At 38.8% G+C, this 17,482-nt stretch overlaps 1 protein-coding gene across 2 annotated transcripts in view; it reads right to left on the bottom strand.

Annotated features, from left to right (window-relative positions):
* Positions 1–1,516: 1,516 nt before the first annotated feature.
* tbx4 (T-box transcription factor 4) overlaps positions 1,517–17,482 on the bottom strand; it is a 28,233-nt gene continuing 12,267 nt past the window's right edge. For both annotated transcript variants that reach the window (XM_028044548.1, XM_028044547.1), the window contains exons 4-9: positions 14,497–14,616; positions 13,245–13,392; positions 4,220–4,372; positions 3,572–3,660; positions 2,778–3,013; positions 1,517–2,690 (exon numbers count right to left, since the gene is read on the bottom strand). In XM_028044548.1, coding sequence (XP_027900349.1) covers positions 2,026–2,690; positions 2,778–3,013; positions 3,572–3,660; positions 4,220–4,372; positions 13,245–13,392; positions 14,497–14,616 — 1,411 coding nt within the window. In that variant the 3' untranslated portion in view covers positions 1,517–2,025. The remainder of the gene's footprint in view (positions 2,691–2,777; positions 3,014–3,571; positions 3,661–4,219; positions 4,373–13,244; positions 13,393–14,496; positions 14,617–17,482) is intronic.

Below are 17,482 nucleotides of genomic sequence, written 5' to 3'. Positions count from 1 at the left end.
TTCTGCATCTTTAACAATCATTCAGTTAGTTGTGAAACAGCAACATATCAGCCTGTCTGCAACAGCTTTTCATATTTAAAATCTATAATTATTTTAAATCCATTTAAATGTTATTGTTTTCTGTTTGTCACAGGCACTAAGTTTGTTACCAAAATCCAACTGACACATTGTAACCTGAAAACAAAGCCATTATTATTCTTTATTTATTCATGCATTGTTTTAATTTTTATTTTATCAGAACTGCAAATATATAATTATATATTCCCATTACCCTGGGAATATATAATATTGTAGAGAGTCACCTGTCATGGTATCACTAACCGCATCCAGGCGTCATGGCAATAATACTTAAGATATTTCTCAATAATATATTCAATAACTTGACAACAGCAGCATGTAGCAAAGCATTCTAGGAAAACATATTATGGCATTAAAGCTGAAGTATCCAGCTTTTATAAAAACTATGCTTTTTGCATATTTGTTGAAACTGTTTCCATGTGGTGACAGTATGTAGTGAGACAGATAATCTGTGAAAAGATCAATCTCCATGCGTCACTCCCGACAGCCGATCAGAGCCAGGAGGAGGGTCTTAGTGCTGTCAATGGATCTTATGTACTTGCTGCTAAATGTGCTAATGGTGGAGAAACAATTTACCATTTCAGGCAAGCCATTTAGTCAAGGATTCAATATTTTTTTATTGTCGTACCGGCTAGCATTTGCTTTTTTGCAGTATGAAATTCAGACTCAAGTCCCAGATCAAGAAGCCTAATAAATAAATAATAGAGTATGCTATACTACATCATCCACAGTCATGGCTGGCCATGCTAACTAGTCTTAGCATTCAAGACAGGCTGTGCTAGCTGCACCATAGCAGCGAGCAAAGGGAAAAGACAGAAGGAGGGATGAGCAACGCCACATGGAGGATGATTGACAGAACTAAGATACCTCTGGGCTCTGATTGGATGTTTCTGGGAGAAGGCAGAGGAGCTACATTTTTTTCACAGATTATCTGTCTCACACCACACTGTCACAACATGGCACAACCTTTTCAACAAATATGTTAGAAATATTGGTAACACTTTATGTGACAGGTTGTGAAGAAGACTGTCATGACACCGTCATAAACATGAGTAAGTCTTTATGAATATTTATGACTCTTGTCATAAAGTGTTATTCGGTAAATAATGAAACTTTTAATACAAAGTTGACATTATTCATAAGTTCTTTATGACAACTTGACATTAACCAAGAAATCATGATTTGACATAAATTTGTTATAAAGGTATTAAAATATTAAACTTTAGCTTTAATAACATAAAACTACATAATTTTTAAAGTTTAATACTTTAATAATACTTTTATGACACATTTATGTCAGATTTCTTGGTTAATGTCAAGTTGTCATAACGAAGACATTTTGAATAATGTCAACTTTGTATTAAAAGTGTCATGATTTACCGAATGACACTTTATGACAACAGTCATAAATATTCATGAAGATATACTCATGTTCATGACAGGCTTTATGTCATGTTTATGACGGTGTCATGACAGTCTTATTCACAACCCGTCAAATAAAGTGTTGCCAAAATATTTTTATACAAGTTGCGTACCACAACTTTAAAAGGCAACTCAGAAAATATTGGTAGTAATATCATTGACCATTTTCCCTTATGCTTTCTTCATCTTCCTGCTTCCATATTTCGTGTGTATCTCCTCCTGGCTTGTTGTTGTGACTTGGGTGTGTGTTAGACACGTTGTGCTCCTCACACACACAGTTTGCATTCGAGTCTCAGAGTCATCTCCAGCCTTTGCAGCATCTGTTATATACCAGTATAAGTGGAGAGGTGGGCACTGACAGTTCAGTATACGGGTCAGTGCCCACCTAGATTACAGATGTGCAGTGCAGTTCAACAGAGACCATGACTGCTGTTCAGTATCATCGTACTTCAGTATCTTCAGCTGCTATGGGCTTTCAGAAACCTCTCATAATGTCTCACCTGAACAGATAGGTTTATCCACACATTAGCTGTCGGTCCAATGACTTCCTGCATTACTCAGCCCCATTTGGTACTGATGGGAGGAATCTCCAATAGGCATCATTCTCTGGCTAGAACACGCTGAATACTCTTTCAGAGGCTGGAGTGGGGAGCCTGACTTTTTGTGGTACAAAGGTTGATGACTTATTACATCACTGGAACCAGTGAGAACTGGAGAGCAGGATGAAGAGGAGGATGACTGCGGTATGACCGGCAGACCCCTCTGAACCACAGCTGAGTTGTAGACGCCCATGTCGGCCTGCGGTCGGGGTAACATTGCTGAGGCCGGCTGTGGCAGCACGGGGTGGACGGCTGTGGTGTTGGAGAAGGGGTGAGAGGTGAAGGGCTGGTATGGGACGGCCTCCACGCCATAGCGGGAATATGGCTGCATCGGGGCCCACACGCTGCAGTTAACAGAAGGAGAGATGGTCCGCTCATCTTTCTCTGCCGCCCCTGGCAACGCTCCGGGCTGGGCCTCCATCCCGCTGTACATGCAAGCTTCTCTGGCAGTGATGGCTTCACCGCAGTAGGGACGAGAGAGCAAAGGCGACTCGTAGGAGGGAGCAGAACGGAAGAAATGCTCCTCTGACATCACCGATGATGACTCCAGATATGGTTGCTTGCATCCGAGCTCCAGGTGTCGGCTGTTATCTGCAGAGCAATAGAGTCAGTTGACATGTGGACCGCTGCATACTGCGTTTGATTTTGTATTATTTCTTTATAAAAACAGAAACGTACCTCTGTGTTTGAAGCAGTGGTAAACTAGACTGGGATCTCTGCTCTGAGGAAAGTGGTTGGAGAGAGAATCCTGGGATTCTAAGTTTGACAAAGAAACTCCTGTGTCATACGGATAAGAAGACAGGACCTGAGCATGGCTGGTCAATACTCCAGCCCGGAGCTTCCCTGCCAGATGGCTATGTGAGGAGATGATCCTTTGACGAACCATGTTCTTAGAAATGACTGGATAATCTTTCCTAAACATCAGGAACAGAACGACTTTGTCAGACATTCCTTGAAAAGTCAACATTTTCAGAGAGAAGTACAGAGTTCTGTCCAAAACAGTCTTATATAACTAAAAAGTATGCTGGTATCAAGGGTATGAGTTAGGGGTGCACCTATGAATCGGCCCTGAGTTCCTTGGTTTTGGGAATCTGTGATCAGCTGATACTTAGAGCCGAATTTATCCATTCATCTTATCAACCTTGGCAAAGGTCTGAAAATCAGTCACTGTCTTCTTTTGCTCTGTCATGAGAGGGTCTGACTGACAGACCTGCCCACCAGGTCATGTCTGCACATTTGCTGTTAACTATAGTCACCCCACCGTTGCCAACTCAGTGACTTTTTTACTATATTTAGCAATGTTTCAGACAAAAAAAATCAGTATTGGCCAAAATCAGAATCTGTAGAACAGGATTTTTAAGGATTGGTAATCGGCCAGAAAACTGCAAATGGTGCAACCATAGAGTGAGTTGTAATATGTTAAAGGATTTATGAAATAATTTCTTCACTGGTGGCTTACTGTAGAAACGTACCCCTCTAGTCTTGAAGCACGCAGGTCTCCTTCTTCACTGCCTCGGAACCCTTTAGCAAAGGGATTGTTTTCAATCTTCAGCTGAGTGATCTAAAAAAAATTTTTAGTACAACTCTTAGACTTTTTGGGTTAAATCAGTAAGCAAGCCAATAATTAGAACTGATAAGCAAATTTGCTGTGTTGAACAGGATCTCAGCAATTCTTCAAATGTCATAGCAGTAGAAGTGTTTTGTTTCTATAGCTAACAGATCTCAAATTTAATCAGAAACTGAGATCTGAGATTCAGACATGGACTGGGGGGTGGGACCCCTGACTCATCTCTTATCCAACTCTTCAGGAAGCTGCAGACATGCTAAATCATTAAGCAATAAAGGAAGCACCTGTGGTTAAACACTCGTCAACCACAGGAGTGTTGAGTGAGTGTGACTTTGTAATGCAATACAGAGCAGCAGCACAGTCTGCAGCTACCAACAGCAGAGCCATCTAATCTAAGAAATATTTGGATCAGCAGACTGATGCAGATACAACCATGATAGATACGGCACACAATAACTTTTCTTGTATTTAAAGCACTGCATGACACATCACTTCCAAATATAATAGCTGTAGCTGTTGACTGTGTGGAGAATAAAAAGTCAGATTTGTATACCTTATGATTCTGATAAGATGTTACTGAGATGAAGGCCGTCTCATGGAAGACGTGAGAACAGTAGGCGGTGTTCTTTGACCCAAAGGCGTTGTTTTCATCAGCTTTGACAATGTGAAGCCTGGGCTGGTACTTATGCATGGAGTTAAGGATGATCTAGGAAAGGGAAGAAGCCACATTTAGTTGAAGCCACAGAGGAACAGAACATAAATCTAAGACATTTTCTTGGGTTGTTTAGCTTTCTACATCCGTTTTTATATAGACAGTGGTAAGCAAATCAAAAACATATGCAAAGATTATTTATTGACACTGGTAAAATAAGCCTGTGACATGAAGGCATTTGTTATGTCAGAATTAACTGTGTTCAGAGAATCCAACCGGGGTTGTTCCTGCAGAGCAACATTTGCATCTTTTAGCCTGTAAAATCAGCAGCGCTAGTTGTATTCTGTAAAAAAGAAAGAATGGAAAACATTAAAGATTCACACTTGAGATCAGTTTAAAAAGCTGTGTTGTAGTATAGAAAGCATGTATAAGTTTAACTTAAGCTATTGTTTGTGACGCAGGTTAGCTCAAAGCACCACAGATGTAACAGCTCTGTCTGACAGACCCCAACTTTTGTTTACACTGTGCGCACAATTATTAGGAAAGTTTTAGTTTTGATCATATCATCATTTTCATACATATTTTTCATCTCCAAACTCTATAAACTTGAATGCTTATTGAGTATAAACATATCAGCTGATGTCTATTTGTTTAATGAGGGAGGGTGGGGCCTAAGGAGATCAACATATATACCAAGGTGTGCAGAATTATTAGACAGCTTCTTTTCCTCAGGCAAAATGGGCCAAAAATAGATTTAAGTGACTCTGAAACGTCCAAAACTGTAAAAAAAAAAGTATTTCAGAGGGATGCAGCACTCTTGAATTGCTAGAGGTTATTAACATTTGGGATTGACTGAGTGCGTTGTAGTTGTTCAACAATAAAACAAATCCTCAAAACTATAACTTGTGTAATAATTGTGCACACAGTGAACTATGTACTGTGGTTACTATGGTTACAGACTGCATATTAGAGCCCAAGGTTACCTGTCTCAGACTCTGATAGGTGATGGTGGTGAAATATGTGGTTGGTAGGTGATTCATGCCCTTATCACTGTGGTTCAGCTTTGATACAGTAGACGTGAATTTCAGAGCTGTTGGATCGAATCTACATCAGACAGAAAACCAAGTGTTTCCTATTAAATATTTCTTTGAATCTGGTGCTTTTGAGTAGAAAGCTGTTGGAGTCATTGAGATAAGTGATGAACTCCATCTTTGCATATTTCATCTGACTTGATAGGGACTCTGAGTGCTGTGTAGCAGCTGGCGTGTGTTGTGCGTTTAGGTTGTTAGGTGGCTGCAGGTCAGCTGACTGACATCTCTCTGCTCACCGCAGCTCCATGCTGTGCCCAGTCAGGCATTAGCAGCAGTAGAGCAGGGTCACCACTGGTCCAGCCCTGTCAGCCATGATGAACATCAAGCTTCTCTTCCCCTCCTCCCTTTCTACACTCTACTGAGAAGCCTTCACCTCAAGGGGGCTCCCAAAGAGAGGCAAAGGTTGAAAAGGCCGTGGGCTGCTACGCTTTGCTCGAACACTGAACGACTCCTTCCTCATTTTCTCCTCTTGCTGATGGAGACTGAAATATATTTTCCTACCTCTGCTCTGCTCTCTGTGGGCGATACTGAAACTCCTGGACTGCCAGTGACAGGCTAAAGAAAAAGATTAGCCTTGTGTTTGTTTTTCTTCATTCATCAGGATGTTAGTTTTGGATCAGTTGAAAAGTTCTTTTTATATTAAGAACCCTAATCCTGCCACCAAACTTGCAATTGATATTCACCCATTTACAAGTGCAATGAGTAAAATTAAACTCAGTAGAATGAGATAATAGTGTGATTTAATTCAATTATTTTATTTATCTCAGAAAATGAAATGTTGTTACTCATCATCCAGATACATACTGTATCTTCAGAGTTGTTGTGGATGGAGATACTGTGGGTATGAAGGATCTCCGGTTGCAGTCAGTCTTGCAACTAATATGAGGAAGCCCCTGATTGAAGGCTCAAAATCTCATCCTGCATATGGAAAATGGAATATATGACACTCTCATGACTGTCATAACATAATAACAGCTGATTATCCAGACAACAGAGATGATATTATTCAGTAACATGTCCTGGATAACACAACAAGCTCTGCTAATCCATCTCATTTGCTTTTGCTGCTCCTCTTTAGCTTTTGTGTGGCCGTTTGCTTAGAAAGTCTGCAAAAAGATGTTGGAGTCTGAGATCTGATCCTGTTATGATGGATGGAAGAGATGCTTTGAACTTCCTCCAATTTCCAGTAAGTTTCATAGCATCAAACTGGTGCGTTACATATGCCACGGGCAAACATTGGCAATACATAGTTATCATGTGACATCACACTTCATGGAACATTGTAGCTGACCGACATCTTGGTAGGTATCTGCCAAGACAGTGGCTATGAATAAATCAGCTAAACTACTGTATATGCTCTGTCTTATATGGGTCAATCCCGACAGAGCAATTCTGTTGATATATCTTTCTCTTGCACATTGGTCAAGATTGTCAATATAGTTTCTTTTGTTGGCAAAAAGAAACTATAACCATCCATACTGAGGGTTTGGATGACAATCCAAACCCTCAGTATGAGGGCAGTAGTGCAGGACATGGGGCTAGTTTTTACCAGGCTTGATATCTTCAATAAGGGAAGAATATACAGTGGTTTCTGTAGTGTTTGGGCTGCTGCAGCTTCCGTACCCACCATTACCTGATTATGCAGAGCTCAGCTCTCCTCTCCATACAGACAGAATGAACCAGTCTGCCATGGTGAAAAGACTTTCTGAAATGCTAACATCTTCCCAAAAAGTAAATAAATAACTCAAGCAAAGTTGAAGTTCATGTTATATGAAACAAGAGAACATTTTCTGTCCGTTTTGTCAGCACATGGTTGATTGCAGGTGCAAAGATATCACTACTACTCAGAAACATAGAATAAGAAGCTAACTAACTGCTAGCTACCTGCTAACTTGGTCCCGAATCAGACATAGTTTTTGTTGAGCATTTTTAAAAGGAAGATTTCCTTAAATATCAAAAGAAGACTCTTACTTTTGCACATTATGTTTGTTTAATGTTCAGTTGAATCACAGCAGTTTGTATCATTTGTGTATATATAAGTATTTTTATTTACACTTGGTAGCTGATTTCAGACTGTTGGCCAAAATTAGTTAACATTTATATTTATCTATTTTATATGTTCTTTGACACATTAAACTTATTGTGAGATTTTGTATATATTTATATATGAATATATTTTTGATTTTAGTGACTGTTTATGAAGGAAAGAAAAAACAACAACTTCTGTTTTGAAGTTACATATTTGTTTGACCAAATCCAAAATAAAAGAAAAAGCAGAAACTGTGGAATTTCATCTGTGACGGCGTTTTCAAATCATTAATAAATTATATCATATTATTTCATGGCAACATGTTCTACTTAGAATATGTTTGATGTTCAGACTTGACAATAAAGGTTTTAAACAGAGATTTACAACACACTTTTCCAGTAATATAACATTTCTCCAGTTGAGAGTGAGGAGAAGAAAACCTTCCAAGGCTTATTTACATAAAACAACTTCCTGAAGAACACATGGCTTAAGAGAAGTTATAACAAAAACAAAAACTGATAAAAAAAAAACACTTGCATTTCCATCACATGTCAATAAGTCTAAATATTGTTCTATTATTTTTCTTGAAACATAATGCCATATTTATATTTTATGGATTATTAGGGTCTATCACTTTATGACATGATTAATTAAAAATTTAAATGTTGAAATAACCTTTGAAATTGTTGAATTAGGCCTAAGTACAAATAGTACAGGATTTAAAGGGGCAGTAAAAAGTTAAATCGACTTTTTTGAGCTTTACTTTAAAATGTACGTGGAATGTTGCCTTGATTCTTTCATGCATGTTTGAGAAATCCTATAATCTCCTTGGCAACCATTCAGCTGTGCAAAATGTTTAAAAGCTGCAGTTTCCAAGCTTCCGCCTCACAGAGCAGCCCTGCCCAGAACTCCCCCACTCAGCTCCTTCAGACTAGCAGCAATTAGCAAACACCTGGTGGAAGCATGCATCAGCTGAGCTCATTATAGGAGCTACTTCTCAGTGAAAGGCTAGTAAAAACATTGTTAAAGGATTAATAGAGGAGCCATGTTGTGATGACTTCCTGAAGGTTTCAAAAAGACCAGAGGGGTTCAAAGAGAAAGAGGTCCAATATAAAGGTGCTAAATTACCGGTACTTTAAGTCAGATTTCTTTTAAGTTATATTTGCTTTATATAGCATTTTTATAACAACTGAATTTAATAGTTGCTTGATTATTCTACGAAATGGCACTGCCTGCCAAAATACATAATACCGCCACTTTAAATTCCTAAGCTGCAGCAAAGCATTGTTACAGGAAGACTAGATGTCTAGTGAGTTCCTCAAAGCTTGCAAAACGCTATCATGTTTCAACTAGGTGGTTATTATTTATGTAAAAGTCTAAATTATTTATAATAAAGCCTAGGATCAGTTATAATTCCAACCAATACAGCACCTCCACACATCTAAACATGTTCCCAGAACAGAACTGCAGAATTTCACTTCCACAACAGTCTCAAGTATTCAACAGTCTCTAGCAAGTTTTTAGTTCCATCAATCTTCCCTGAAACTCTGACCAGGTTTCCTGTTTCTGCTGAAAAAAAAGAAAAGCATTACCATGTAATGATGCTGCCACCACCAAATTTCACAGCGGGGATGGTGTGTTCAAGGTCATGTGGAGTATATTAGTTTCCACCAAGAATGGCATTTTGTATGAAGACCAAAACCTCCACATGTTTGTTGCATCTCTATATGGCTTATAGCTAGATAAACTTAGAACTTCTTTCTTTCATTAGTCTCTTTTATGCTGCCACCCTCACGTAAAGGTCATAAGTTGACCTCACAGCCTAGTGTCAACTAGAATCTAATCAGAATCTTTGGAAAGTCTGTAACACGATGATAGGACTTGATAACACCTCAGTCTCTACATGAAAAACAAGTCTTTGCTAATTAAGTGAGTATTCAGACCCCTTTAATGTTTCACTTTGTTTCATTGCAGCCATTTGCTGAATTCAAAAAAGTTCATATTTTTTCTAAAGAATGTACACTCAGCATCCCATTTTGAAAAGAAAAAAACAGAAATGTAGAAATTTTTGCAAATTTATTAAAAAAGAAAAACTGAAATATCACATCGTCATAAGTATTCAGACCCTTTACTGTGACACTCATATTTAACTCACATGGTGCCCATTTATTCGGCTCCTCCTTGAGATGGTTCTACTTCTTCATTGAAGTCCAGCTGTGTTTATTTAAACTGATTGGACTTGATTAGGAAAGGCACACACCTGTCTATATAAGACCTCACAGCTCATGTCAGAGCAAATGACAATCATGAAGTGGAAGGAACTGCCCAATGAGCACAGAGACATGATTGTGGCAAGTCACAGATCTGGCCAAGATTCCAAAAACATTTCTGCAGCACTTAAGGTTCCTAAGAGCACAGTGGCCTCCATAATCCTTTCATGGAAGAAGTTTGGGACGAGCAGAACTCTTCCTAAACCTGTCCGTCCAGTTAACTGAGCAATTGTGGGAGAAAAGCCTTGGTGAGAGAGGTAAAGAAGAAGCCAAAGGTCACTGTTGGCTGAGCTCCAGAGATGGAGATGGGAGAAAGTTCCACAAAGTCAACTATCACTGCAGTCCTCCACCAGTCAGGTTGAGTGGCTGGATGGAATCCTCTCCTCAGTGCCAGACATATGAAAGCCTCCATAGAGTTTACCAAAAGACATGAAAGACTGAGAAAAAAGATTCTCTGGTCTGATGAGATGAAGATTGAACTTTTTTGCTGTTAATTGTAACACCAATGAATGGAGAAAACCAGACACTGCTCATCAAATGCCCACTACAATCGCAGCTGTGAAAGATGGTGGTGGCAGCATCATGCTGTGTGGGTGTTTTTCACCTGCAGGGACAGGACGACTGGTTGCAATTGAAGCAAAGATGAGTACAGAGAGATCTGGAAGAAAACCTCTTACAGAGTGCTTAGGACCTCAAAAGGGGCAAAGGTTCCCCTTCCAACAAGACAATGACCTGAAGCACAGAGCTAAAATAACAAAGAACAACTCTAAAACCATTCTTTACTGGCCCAGCCAGAGCCCTGACCTAAATTCAATTGAACATCTCTGGAGAGACCTGAAAATGGCTCCACCAACGTTCTCCAATCTGACAGATCTGGAAGGAAGAATGGCAGAGGATCCCCAAATCCAGGTGTGAAAAAGTTGTTGCATCATTCCCAGGAAGACTCATGGCTGTACTAGATCAAAAGGTGTTTTTACTCAATACTGAGCAAATTTCTACATTTCTGTTTTTTCTGTCAAGATGGGATGCTGAGTGTACATTCATGAGAAATAATATAAACTTTTTTGATTTTTAGTAAATGGCTGCAGTGAAAGAGAGAGTGAAAAATGTTAAAGGGTCTGAATACTTTCCGTACCCACACACGTGAATTTCCTCAGAGTTGTGATTGTGATGTTTAGGGATTAATGAGATGAAGATGAGAATGATTGTTCTATATTGTGTAATGAAGATAATGAGCAGACATGGGGATCTGTTGTCCTCTGTGGACAGCAGCAGACCTCCTGGTCCCGCTGTCCCCTGCTCGGCCTCCGACTCCTTCTGTTCTCATTACTCGACCTTTTCACTGCCCAGGCTCTCAACCCGATGTGACAACAGGCTCCACCACTGATCTGAGAGGTTATGAACCTAATGAGCCCAGTGATGGGATGGCTTCAGACAAGCTATCCCAGAGTTCCCCTGGGGAGAACTGCCACAGTCACACTCCTCACACACTCTCCTCTGCACTCGTTCTCTCCTTCCATTCCATCATTTAGAAGTCAGCACATGAAAAGGCCCTCCATCATGGTGCTGCTCATCTCTGACTCTGGCAATACTAGGCTATAAAGTAAATAGCTTAAACTTCACTTGAAGTGAAGAAACTGTCTTGGATGACTATTTGGTTTTGTTTATCCTAAAACAATTAGACAGAACTGATTCGATTTTGCTCTTTGAAACTCTATTAATAGATATGTTTGTGTAGATAGCTTATTCTAAAGAACATCAAGTCTTCTCATTAATTTTTCTGTTCAAACTCGATGGACTTGATTTCGGAACAGACTCAAGTGGCTTTTTAATTCTGGAAGAATGTCATAAATTTTCAAACTGATTGTGTCTGTAGCATTGTATTTAATATATTGTAAAGTCCATCTAACAAATAATATCCTGTGAGAACCCACTGCTCCTTATGGGGCTCAAAACCTGGGCCACATACAGAGCAGTACTGTTTTGGGGCTAGGAGTTACGTCTAGGCAAGGTGTGAATTTAGTTTTGGGTAGGGTTAGGGTAAGGAAGAGATTAGTAATGGTTGGGATTAGAGAAAAATACAATTTTTAAAACCAATAGAAATCAATACAAAGTCTTAATATGGCTAGAAAAACAAACTTGTGTGTCTGTGTGCATGTGTGTGTGTAATAATCACCAACATATGTATTTTAGATAAATGAGAGCACATCTACTCATTCCTGTCCGTCCATCTGTTTGCTCCGGTCTGGGAAACATGTGATGATGTTATGCAGTTTTTTCAGCACAATGTTTAGGGACAAAAGCCGTAATATCAGTGTCATGTTCCATTGTTTCTGTTATGTGCTCAGTTATTTTAAACCCTCCAGGGTTTTAGGTGTTCATTCTTCTTGAGGGTTTAGAAAAATAGAATATAAATATCCTTTATTGCCCCAACATGGATAAATTTTTGCAACAGCATTAAAGTGAAAGACAATCAAGTCAAGTAAATAGAATATAAAATATATAAAAACAGAAAAAGGAAAAAAAAATAGTGTACCTCCAAGGGCAAGATTTTAACAAAAATACCATGTAGTTATATACTTTACTTCCAACTCTCATGTTTTTCTTTGTGAATCCATTTAACTTTTCTATTATTAGCCTTGTTCTGATGACTTCCTGAAGGTGGATTGAGTGAGAACCAGAGACAGAGGCACAATTCAAAGGCATTATATTTTGCAATCTAATTTCTTTAAAGTCATATTTGATACATATAGCATTTTTATAGCAACTGAAAGTGACATAAGCTGTTTCCATGCCAAATGTGCACAAATTTTTGTCTATATTCTGCTAGTGTCCCAATCGCTGTGCTTCCATCAAATAAGAAATTAAATTAAAATCATGCGAGAGCTTGTTCATACAATAAGTCATTAAAAATTATGGAAGTGATGGATGTAAGTTTTGTAATTCAACTGTGGCGCTACACTCATCATCTATCAGCCTCAGAGGAGCCATCAGGTGGTGGAGCAACAGGCCTGTGGTGTTTTGGGGAAATTGTAGTTGATGATTTTACAGAAGACCTTTGGATTCAACACGTTAGAATGACACGTCCAACTCTGTGGACATGTTGAATCCAAAGTTCTTCTGAAGAAGTCACTTCCTGTTTTCTTCTTCGTGGTTTTCGCCAGTAGTAACATCCGGCTGTTGATCATGTGACTTGTGTTATGCAAAAAAAAATTGTGTGTCCACTGCAATTCTGTGAAATACAAATATTTCGATATGGTTTAAAAACCACCTCATCCCAGCCCAAAATCGTGAGTTTTTTCAAATTCAGCATGTATCCATTAAGCAAAGTTATTTTCAGAATTTCAATTGGCACAACTAAAGTTAGTGACTTTAGTGACTTTCTATGAGTTACTTGATTGTGCTATAAAGTGTGTGCCTGGAACCTACATAATACTGCCCCTTTAAATTGACATTTAGATTTTCTGGAACTCACTAAGATGAGAGCTACATGTAAATCATTTTTTAGACCCTGATGCACTCTGTTAGGTACTCACATGTCCGAATGGGTCCAGGTGATTATTTGTTAGTTTCAGCTTTTGAAATGACACAAGTTGCCTCATCCAATGAGCTCCTGTAGCAGGGGAGTCAGGATGAACGTAGAGTCTGCCTGGCATGGCAGGCTCCGCCTTACCAGCCACCATCCTGAAAACACATTGGGATGTGAGAGGAGTGTTGAGGCCTGTCATGCATCGAGCTCATCCAAAGGGCTGTAAGAGTACAGTTTACCAGATACAGCGTCCTCATGCATTATGGTGAAACATTAAATCACTGCGGTTAATATGAACAGCAGTAATCCTTTACACTAAGAGGCTCACCAGAAACATAATGAATAATTATCTAACTTAAATATGTTGCTGAACAACAGCAGAACCCCCCAACACCAGGCTCTGGCATTAGAGTGCCTTGCAAAAGTATTCACACCTCACACTATTTCAATTTGTCACATTACTGTTCCATGAGTAACAAGCACAAACTTTAATGTTTATTCAGATGGTATGAGTCCCAACTAGTTTTACTTATTCTTGGTCTTCTTTCATATCTAATATCCTACATTTTTTTAATAAAGTGCAAAATCTTCCCATATTTGCCTCCAAAATAAGGAAGGGCTTGTCCCAAGGTGCAAATAAAGAATTTAAATATTCATGCAGTAATTAGTGTCAAAGTCAGCTACATATGAAGAAGCTTGTTTCATTGAGGGAGTTCAAATACAAGCCATGTTAAGTTGTCAAACATCTGCAGTTGTTTTATTCTGATCATTTCTCTGATTTTACTGCCTCTCTTTTTCATTTTGTTTCAATCTTAGTGAACTTTGATGTTTATAATATGTAACATTTAGGGGTTTAATTGTACACTGTAGTCATGATTTGGTACATACTCCGTTTTTACAATCATGGTTCATTACTTTTTATATGCAAAAGAAAGGTTGGACAATTTCATAAAGAATATTGACTTAAATTTGTAAAATCTCAAAGAACTCTTTGTTTTTAAGGGGACTGTCATCAATAAGTAGCATTAATGAGTAAATAGAACAACCAGAAGAGAACAGATGTGCTTGATGTGTGAGCTGAGAAGAGAAGCTCCCTGCGGTGCAGGCCTGTCTTTGCTGCATCTCTATCATCGTAAAACTTGTATTTTTCATGTGTAAAATCAAATCTTTCATTTTATTTTTCTCTCAGAATTCTGATATCTGTTGCTGTGTTACTGATCCACTGTTTACTGGGAGGAGTTTTGTTCAACCAGTCTTACCACTTGTTGTCACAGAACTTGTAGCGGTGGTCATCAGCTGGGACAACGTCAATGAGAAGGATGTATTTGGTCTTGGGGTTCATGCCACTCACTTTAACCTTGTAGCTAGGAAACATCCTCCTGTTAAAGAAAATAAAAAGACCTTTAGACACACTCACCTTCTGATCTGTTTCATCCTATAAACATAAAAACTGGCTCAGAGATGATCTGTTTAGCTTTGTTTTTCTCTGAGATGAAGACCCTAAAGGAGACATGGAGTGGGCATCACATCAAGTTCATGGCAGACGGCTGCTCACACTGAGCCAGGTTTCTTCTTGTTAAAGGGGAGGTTTCTTCTCCACTGTTACTACATTGTTCCTCAGTATGAGGGATTGGTGCAAAGTCATCAGTTCAGTGCAATGAGATGCTGCACTCAACATCTCATTGCAAGTTTCTTAATGGCTTTAATAGATTAAAGTATAACAGGTGATTAATCTATTAGTATGTCCTTGTTTATGTTTTTCTTTGAAAAAAAAAAAGACCAAAACAAAGTCACATTTAATTGTGAAGGATTCATCGTTCTATTTTTTTTTACAAGCAAAAATAAGAGAAGTACAACATGCATTTCTTCTCAGACCTCTTCATTCTGCTGCCACAAAATAAAATTAGACATAACCAACAGCCTTTAATTAGTGAAAGGTACAGCTGTGTTTAATTTGATCTCAGCAAAAATCCAGAGGTCTGTTGGAGAGCATTAGTGAACAAACAGCAGGGAGGAGACTGTGGAGACGTTTAGAGCTTCTAAAACAGTACACCAATCTTTAAACATTTTACAGAGCGCCGTTTAATCCCTCATCAGAAAATGGGAAGATAATGGAACAACTGCAAACTGACAGAGATCAAAGCATGGGAATAATGAATTAAAATGAATACAAACACCCACCACGTCTTTTCAGATTTCCACTTGTAAAAATGTAAAACTATGATGCATTTCCTCTTAACTTTACAGCTGCTTTTGAAAAACCTGAGGGAAAGTGTGGGATTATCTCTCATCCATTTAATGCTTCCAGACCAGAAGACAGAAGAGTCTAATACAGAAGTCAAGGCTGTAAAATACAAGAAGGAAGCTACATTTGGTGACCTTTCTGGGAAAGCAAAAACATTTTCATCCCATCTGCACCAAAGGAAATTTCACAAAGAACTGTCTGCCTTCTTATAAAACCCTAAGTGGTTTTTAATGGCACCCGGCTCGGACAGTTTAAACAGCTGGCTCGTCATTGCTTAAGAGGCTGCAGTCAGTAGGGCCTGCAGTTTGTGTGTGGGTACTGCCCATAGCGACACGCTCAAACATTAGACAGCACACTCAGAGCAGGCCTGCGTGCCTATCTGGGTTGTTGGGAACGCAGCAAACCCCGTCGTCATACTTGCTTCTCCAATTGGTTCAATTGTTGATCTTCAAAGGCTCATGTCTCCGATCATGTTACTGTAAATATTCCCTTTCGTTAGACAGAGGGAGGGGAGAGGGATTGAGGGCAGGTAATTTAAATCTCTCTCTGAGGCTTCAAATCCAATCAGTGGGGCAGATCAGATCTGCTATCATCCTCACTGAAAGACAGGTTAATCTTAGGGGAACATTCAAAACAGACCTCTGCTCATCTCAGGCTTCTCTCCCAGCACAGACAGAGCAGATGGAGGCCTGCGTCAAGACATGTGGGCCCTGGATTTGGAGAATATGGTCATAACGGGGGAGGTGAGGCTGAGGCTCTGTGCTTCAATATGGAAGAGACTCAGTTAGTCCTGGCAAATAAAATGGACATAAATCTGTTCATACATTTATTAGGAAAGGAATATGAAACTCATTTTTTGTCAGGAGGATTCTGAGGTCTTCAGGTGTCAGTGTGGCGGTTCATGTTATTTGCTAAGCTAATATCTTTTACTGTCAGTTAGAAACCAGTGAACAGGTAACTCAGCCTCAAAGCATTTGAAATGTAGCCTTAAATATCCTAAATGCATTTTGTTTTGTCGGTTAGATGTTTTTTTTATGAAACTAAAACTAAGTTAAGCTGTTTCCTCTTGGTAAAAAGGAAACTGGTTTCCACAGGCCTGCTGGATTTACCCAACGTTAGAAATGTCATTTATGAGAAATAAAAAAACAGAATATAAACTGCTAAAACTTCGGTTTTAGCAGTTTGTAGTTTGTATGCAGTTTTTTTGTTTCACATACCTGAGTGGAGGTAGTTGATTGTAAGTTTTCTCACTCTCCAATATTTTTTGAAAAGCGTTCATCATTCTACATCTGCTATCAGTTATAGTGAAGCAGAGGAACCTGACACAGACTTCAGCTTTCTAACCTTTATCTGTTGGAGATCAAAAGGATCTCATTGTACAATATGACTCAACATATTCATTGTGACTACAAGTAATATTAATATTTCATGGATTTTTCCAGTTATCAAATCAAATTGAACCAAATTTATTTATATAGCACAATCTCTTTTATAAGAGCGTTCTGAAACTTGTGTGTGAATATGTGAAGACCCTATGGAAGGTTGCATAGTCAAATCAAGATATCAATCAATGAGTCAAATTTACATTTTACAACAGTCTCTACTGAGCCAATGTGATTTCCATTAATTTAAGAATAAAGGCTAGAATAAAAACAAACCATTGTAGGAACATAGGAGTGTCACAATAATGCTATGTGCTGAAGGAAGCTCTAAACAAACCTGCTTTAGCTTAAACTGAACCAAAAACAGAACATTGAAGGCAGTGAATTTCACAGCTTTGGGCCATTCTGTGAAACTCACTGTTTCACCTCACGGTTTCTCCTCATATTTCACTTCACTATTGAATCTGAATTTAAATACATCAATATGTGAAATCTTCAGAGTATTTATTGTGATTTTATTTGATTTTGTAAGCTCATCGTATACAGACAATGGTCTAAAACCGATGATGGAACTCTAAACACGAATAAGGAGAAACAAAAGACGAAGAGGTCAGATGA

The sequence above is a fragment of the Xiphophorus couchianus genome, chromosome 18, assembly GCF_001444195.1.
Source record: "Xiphophorus couchianus chromosome 18, X_couchianus-1.0, whole genome shotgun sequence".
Lineage (NCBI taxonomy): Eukaryota > Metazoa > Chordata > Actinopteri > Cyprinodontiformes > Poeciliidae > Xiphophorus > Xiphophorus couchianus.
Note: the sequence above shows the minus strand (reverse complement) of the source record. Positions and strands in the feature narration are given on the sequence as shown.